The sequence below is a fragment of the Xyrauchen texanus genome, chromosome 6 (assembly GCF_025860055.1).
Source record: "Xyrauchen texanus isolate HMW12.3.18 chromosome 6, RBS_HiC_50CHRs, whole genome shotgun sequence".
Classification (NCBI taxonomy): Eukaryota; Metazoa; Chordata; class Actinopteri; order Cypriniformes; family Catostomidae; genus Xyrauchen; species Xyrauchen texanus.
In genome coordinates, this window is record NC_068281.1 from 2676072 (window position 1) to 2683941 (window position 7870).

The 7870-nt window shown below is 42.0% G+C and overlaps 1 protein-coding gene across 1 annotated transcript; it reads left to right on the forward strand.

Moving 5' to 3' along the window:
* Positions 1 to 381: 381 nt before the first annotated feature.
* On the forward strand, positions 382 to 3284 carry LOC127645801 (Krueppel-like factor 2). Its single transcript, XM_052129479.1, has 3 exons — positions 382 to 709; positions 1143 to 2013; positions 2391 to 3284. Exons 1-3 carry the CDS (start codon positions 638 to 640, stop codon positions 2564 to 2566), a joined length of 1119 nt encoding a protein of 372 aa, XP_051985439.1. The 5' UTR covers positions 382 to 637; the 3' UTR covers positions 2567 to 3284.
* The last annotated feature ends 4586 nt before the right edge of the window (positions 3285 to 7870 follow it).

Below are 7870 nucleotides of genomic sequence, written 5' to 3' on the forward strand. Positions count from 1 at the left end.
CTATATATTTATGACATCTGTGTACACGATTTTCACTCTTGGATCACCTAGTAATCTATCGTACAGAAAATGACTACACCAGAATGCAACTTCTAAGCCTAAATGTAACCTTATTGTTTAATGACTTGCTTTTATTGGAAAGCGCATACATTTGGAGACATCTAAATTACGCATCGGCGCATGTAGGCTGATTTGAGACTTGGAGTGCATCAATTCGAGCTTTTGTTTCAACGCCTTGGTACGTTTTGAACGTGTACTCCACAGATGATAGTGCCTGATGTGACACGCCTCCTCTGGGCCGCACCTCCACAGGGGGCGGGGCCCTCCACTCCTTTAACATACAAGAGCTCAAGAGCGACACGAAGACAGTGTAGACTGGTGGAGAAAGCGCACGCCACACGGTGCTTTATATACCTTCTATATTTGGGAACTCTAAGCGCCGTTTCCTCAGGCTCGCACAATTGGTCCAGGGATAATATTTATTAGGTAGGAGGTGCCACTCCTGCTATCCAAACTCCGTTCATGACTCTGGAAGTTCACTCGACGGAAAGGCGCACCGACTTTTGACATCTCTCCCGGAGCAAGTTCAACGGAGCAAGTGAAAAGCAACATTTTGGACACTTTGACACATTTGGAAATGGCCTTATATGGGACCATTTTACCTTCGATTTCAACATTCGCGAACCAGAAAGAAAAACTTTGGGAAGATGTAAGTATCGGACACTTTTATGACCTTGTTAGGGTGAGACATTGGGTAAATATAGATATATAAAAAAAGATGCATTTACCTACTAAGTAGTGGAACTTGCAGGTTTTACGCATACACGAGTGGGGAAATAATGCACGTGCATGCACTTATTTTCAGGGTATATTCTCTGAAAACATGTTATTTTAAGCAGTTTTGCTTATCGGGTAAATGCATCTTGTTCTAGATATTGTTTCTGGAAAACAAGGCAATACTTTGCAATGCATGACCATATTCTAGCTGTGATAGTCTCATTAGTTGGTCTGAAGCGTTATGGTGAAAATCACTACAAATCGCAACAGTCGAAAGCACAAAAATGACTCCAGTATCAGTATTGCAAAAGTACCAAACAATAGCTGTTTTTCTTACTCTAAATACCCTCGATTCTTTTTTTCAGAGGTGGAAAAGCGAGGTGGAGAAACCACTGAGTGCCAGCTGCGCTCCGCTCAACGTGGCACACATCATGGACACATGTCGTGCCCGTAAAGATGACGAGGATTTGAGTACGTTTTTGGATCTGGAGTTTATCCTGGCCAACACCACCGGACCTCTCGAAGCAGGTGCCGAGTACGTCTCGCCTGCGGAACCTTGCGCCCTCTACCCCGCGTATCCATCATCAGAGCAGTGCGCGCCGCCGCCACAGTACACCAGCAGCCTCATGGCAGAGCTTCTGAGATCCGAGGTGGACAATTCTTATGACATTCAAGGCAGATTCATCATCAACTCGACGGGTTTCTCTAGACAGGACTTTGTTGATATCAAAGTCGAGCCTCCCATGGACGGTTACGGACCCGTGATGGGCATGGTGCCCCAAAGTTGCCAAAAAATCAAGCAAGAGGGCAACATTTCGTGCATGATGTCTTTTGAGCAGCCCAGACCCGCCGTGTCGCCGCAGGCGACAGGGAATATGACGCCTCCGTTGAGTCCAGACGACCATGGCAGCTCCAGGTGTCCGACCCTGCTGCGTCACACCGTGTTCCCGCAGGGTTACCATCACTCACCGCCAGCATACCCGCAAATGCAGCTGCCCTACACTGCGCAGCACCAGTACGGCATGTACGAGGACGCCATGGCGATGCAACCTAACATGCAAAGGGCGCTTCTAACTCCCCCGTCTTCCCCTCTGGAACTAATAGAGTCTAAACCCAAGCGAGGAAGACGCACCTGGCAAAGGAAGCGCACGGCGACGCACACCTGCACGTTCGCTGGCTGCAGCAAGACCTACACCAAGAGCTCGCACCTGAAAGCGCATCACCGAACCCACACCGGTAAGAGCTATTTTAACTCTAAATACTTCTATTTAATCTCTATGTGTGTTTTAAAACTTTTAAAAACGACTACGAATAACCAATTGTCATGCGTAAATGACGCATCGTTTAAGACATCATTTGGCCACAGCGCGTAAGCGCGCAAGTTCCCAAACATAAACAAAACGTTTAGGATCCATTGGTCAAAACGTTCCTAGCACGTTACCAAACAAATGTGACTTGTCTTTTAAGATAACATTTTAAAAGAACCAAATTGCATGCGTAAAAGATGCTTAATAATCATGCGTAAAAGTTGTACTTAATATTGCCAAAGAGTTTCTTGTGCGCAAAATGTGCATCAGTGATTAAAACAACATCTTTTCGCTTTGATTCATCAGGTGAGAAGCCTTACCACTGCAACTGGGAAGGATGCGGATGGAAGTTCGCACGTTCCGACGAGCTGACGCGTCATTTCCGCAAACACACCGGACACAGACCGTTCCAGTGCCACATGTGCGAGCGCGCCTTCTCCAGGTCGGATCACCTGGCGCTGCATATGAAGAGGCACCTGTAAGGACTGGATCCACAACCACATAACTGCCTTATTTAAAGACTTTGTACAACACCAAATGACATTGGTCGATATAGAAATATATATTATGATCCTTTTGTAACAAAGTAGCTGGTACTACATGGATTGCGCAGAGCTCTTTAATAAAATGCCATTTTAAGAGTGTTTTCAGGGGGCAGCATACTTAAGGGCTGGTCCTGAATCTGTGTCGAATGTGGAGACTGTATTTATGTTTAAAAGTGCCTTTCAATGACACATATAAGGGTCAATCTCACCGAAAACATATCCGGGACGATTTGATTGGGGGGTGAATGTGACATGGAGATATTCATGACCGGTTGCGTGAGATTCACCCACACTGCCTGATTGGTGCAAAAGGCCTGATGACTAGCACCTCTCCAAGTCTTCTGATTTGTGAGTGGGGAAAATGCGATGATGACAATGTTTTTGTTTTTTTTTTTCCCTCTGGAAACTGCCTTGCGGTCGTGCCACAATCAGAACCGTGTTCAACTGTGTTTGGTTTGTCCATGTTGATGCACTTGATTTTGTATTGCAAGCAGCATTTCTTTCCCAAACGTTTTGTTAATGAAGGCACATTAAGTGGTCTGTGCCCCCATTGTACACTAGCACAGTATGCACTAGGGCTTGAGGCCCTGGCTTTTTATGAGTATGTACATTCGTTTTATATTGCAAGTATTGTATTTATTGTAAATATTAAACTAAGTTTGAATGTAATCATGGAGTTGTATGTGTCCTTTGTAAAAATGCTCTTATATCTGCATTAATCTATAGGCCAGACACTTATCCAACGCATATTTCAGAACATGGTGCGCTGTTTCGGCTTTAAGCTACTTCTAGTTAAACTACAGTCAAGCCACTAAAAAGGTAAGCTACACTACAAGCTACTAACAAAAGGTAGCAAGCTGCATTAAACCTATATATGAAGCAATCAAATGATGCTATTGGATTCAATTATTCAATATGATCACCTAATAGTGATATATTTAATTAGGGTTCCCTTGTGAAAATTAAACATGGTTTTTCTACAGTGACAAAATTTAAACCATAACATTTGCAGTAAAACCAGAGCAACCTCCAAATTGACCATAGTTACTACAGTCATGGTTTCGACAATATTGGGCTACTAGGTTATTTTTTGTGAGGGTTGAACAAATATGGTGACAAAATTAAATTGAAGTTAAATTTCTACTTGATATACTTTAATAAAAATTAGGGCTGTTGATTTAACGCGTTAATTCAGTGGGATTTCATTTTATTTAAAATAATGTCCATCCATCCATCTTCAACCGCTTATTCGAAGTCGGGTCGCGAGGGCAGCTGCTCCAGCAGGTGGCCCCAAACTTCCCTATCCCGAGCCACATTAACCAGCTCTGACTGGGGGACCCCGAGGCGTTCCCAGGCCAGTGTGGAGATGTAATCTCTCCACCTAATCCTGCGTCTTCCCCGAGGCCTCCTCCCAGCTGGACGTGCCTCAAACACCTCCCTAGGGAGGCGTCCAGGGGGCATCCTTACCAGATGCCCAAACCACCTCAACTGGCTCCTTTCAACGCAAAGGAGCAGCGGCTCTACTCCGAGCTCCTCACCATTTGAATTATTGTTATATGAGGGCCTTTCTCAGCAAATATTCGTATATGCGATTAATTGCTATTAATTAATCGGGACACCATGTCATTAATTCGATGAAAAATTTTCACCGAATCAAAATGTAGCGATAAACAGCTGCAAATAACGAAAAACGCTTAAAAAAAAAAGAAAGAAAGCAAAGTTCCTTTAAGGCTGCACATGGTGAATCAGTGAATCAATTATGTGAACTAGTTCAATCACATGAACCATCCGAATGAACTGACTCACTAAAATGAATCAGAGTTACCAACGCTCAAAATAAAAGTGAATCGTTTATTTTAATCGGTTCATTTGTATTACAGCTCGTTACTGTAAAAGTGCCACTATTGTGAAAATAGCTGAGTGTATGTCAAGCTACTGAAACATGAAGTTAGCATCGCTACTTTTGTTAAACTACTACCCAACTCTGACATCACTTTGTACAGGCCCCGCCCACAACTGTTGACGGACACTGCCGCGGACATGTTTGTTTGTGTGTTGTTTCGTTATAGCGAATAGCGAACGTTGTAACAGTATTTGTGTGTGCGTGTTGCTCATCCATTGTTGCAAAACTGCTTAAAAAAACTCTACACCAAATAAATATCAAATTATCAAATAAACATTCGGAAACTTCCTGGTTCATTCTCAAAGTTGATATTCCTGATGGAGTCTCCCCCTCATCAGTGTCTGACTCTTTAAACATATCGGGCTGAACATTATTTTCACTGTCAGTCATGTTGCTTATGATGTCTAGTTATCCAAAGATGTCAAAACTCCGCCCCATTCTGGATACGGGGGCGGGGAGCAGCAGCTCATTTGCATTTAAAGACACACACATCCAAAAATTGCCATTTTCAACATGGTATAATAAATGATCCGTGGGGTATTTTGAGCTGAAACTTCAGACACATTCTGGGGACACCAACGATTTAAAATACATCTTGTGAAAAGGGGCATAATAGGTGCCCTTTAATTCACCAAAGTGGCTTTCAACTAATCAAAGTTTAGTCAGGACATTACTGATGTGAAACAGCACCATCACTATTTGAAAAAAGTCATTTTTGATCAAATCTAGACAGCAGCGTCAATCCAACACCTTATCCTTGAGTAATCATGATCACTCGCCATTATATCAAACTCAGTAGAAAGCTGTTTGGTTCATTAAATGAAGCTTAACATTGTTTTTGAGTTGCCACAGTACGCAATAGACTGGCATGTCTTCAGGTCAATATTAGGTCAAAAATGGCAAAAACAGCTTTCTCTAGAAACTCATCAGTCAATCATTGTTTTGAGGAATGAAGGCGATACAATGCTTGAAATTGCCACAAAACTGAAGATTTCATATAAAGGTGTCACTACAGTCTTCAAAGATAAAGCACAACTGTCTCTAACAAGGACAGAAAGAGATGTGGAAGACCAGATGTGCAACTAAACAAGAGGATAAGAACATCAGAGTCTCTAGTTTGAGAAATAGACGCCTCACATGTCCTCCGCTGACAGCTTCATTGAATTCTACCCGCTAAACACCAGTTTCATGTACAACAGTAAAGAGAAGAATCAGGAGGACTTATGGGAAGAACTGCAAAGAAAGACACTTTTGAAACAGAAAAGAAAAAAGAAAAGGTTCGAGTGGGCAAAGAAACACAGACATTGGACAACAGATAATTGGAAAAGAGTGTTACGGATCTAAACCCCATTGAGCTTTTGTGGGATCAGCCTGTGATTAAAGCAAATAAGCACTACAAACTACAATCCCATGAAGCATTGTGAATAATGTAATCGAATTAAAAAACGATGGGAATATATACAACTATTGATTTTAGGTTGATGATTATGAGTATCCACAGTTTTCCTGACCAACCACTGGGTGGCGCCATGATGATTCTAATTGCCTGTTTTCTATTTCCGGCCTCAAGATGCCACATAAAAACTGCCAAAACGAGCGATGCACAGGAGAACGACCATTTTAGTGTTACGTGGTGTAAAAATGAATTTCAGGCTCAACTTAGCGTAACTAACCTCGTACCATCGCTACACACTCAGGTGAGCCACTGTCTATGAAAAACGGTCATCTCGACTCTGTGTAGCACCGCCATGTTTTTTTGACCATTTATACAGATGTAATCTCTTAAACATTGCATTACCCGCTAAGAAGAAGTTTGAAACGGTCTAGATTGCGTCATTCATAGACTAGTGCATCATGGGAGTCCGCGGTTCTCTGATTGGTGAAGCGTTCTCTGCTGGACGTTGAGTTAAGTATTTGTTCACCAGCAGTTCAACTATCAAACACGATTTCTAAACAATGACGTTGAAAGCAACCGCTTATGTAGACAAGGAACCGGGACCCTTTGAATCACTATATCCGCATTCCTTGAGAATCAAACCCATGAGATTGGCATTGCCAGTGCCATGCTCCACTGGATGAGCTACTGGGACATCCTATTACACATTAAAGCTCAATCCATTAAAGCTAGTCTCTTTTTATGGGCGTCTTTGAATTGAATAAAAAAAAATGTCCCCAGAAATTCGAGCCGTTTTGGCGACTTTGACTTGGTTGGTTAAGTCGAAGGCACACGAGTGCTATTCCTAAACCCCCCCCCCCACTCCATCTTATGGAGTCGGTATTATAGTTTATATTATAGACCAAGATGCTTTCCAGCTGCATCAGGTTGAGGCCAGAAGCCTGTGGTTTCTGTCTATAAATACAAACACAACATTTACATAATTACAGAGAGAGAATTTAGTCTGAACGGAGGGGTGCTCGACTCGATGATGAAGATCCCAAACTCAAGAGACACGGGCATCAAAGCAGGGCCGGCCCGTGGCATAGGCGGAATAGGCAAATGCTAGGGGCGCTGCCCACCCCTTGGGGCGCCTGAGCGAGTTTTTTTTTTTTAACAATACAACTTTAATACTACAGATTAAAAAAAAATAATAATATATATATATATATAAAAAAGCGATCATCCCACAAAAACATAACTACATTGCTTTCCGATCCACCCCGGTCCGAGTGACGTATCAATCCCCCAACGCCCCCCACCCCCGCCTTGCTGCACTTAAAGACATCCATTACCTGTTTGATATTGTGACGGATGGCCGAATTCACAGATAAATTATCATTATGTCAAAAGACCGAAGCCCTCTGGTGCCCAGGGAAGAAAAAAAAGAAGAGAAGAGGAAGAAAAACGGGATAAAGATAGAGGTAATGAATGTGATGTATCTGTTTATCTATGTTGCATTATGCATAAGTTAGCAGTTAGTACGACGATCGATGCTAGTAACGTTTGCTAATTTGAAATAGCTTATCATGACAGTTAAATGAACTTGTGCACTATTTTATGGTATTTTTATTTGAATTGGCTAAATTAGTCATGTGTAGTTAGTAGGACATTGCTACCATCTAACTGTTACTGGAAAACAAACACTTTCAAAATTAATTTTTGGAAAATATAACTACTGTATGTATGCTAGAGAAGTGCTCAATACAGTTTTGTGCATGAATACCAGATGTCATTATTCTTGCTGTTTGTGTGTTTAATTGTAGTATTTAGTATTTGATTTGAATTCAACCTCTAATAAATGCATAAAAAGAGCACATATGTGCGTTATAGCTCGCAAAAACATCACAAATCGAGAATCCATAATATCTTTCTTTATATTTAAAACATTTTCAGACCTTTT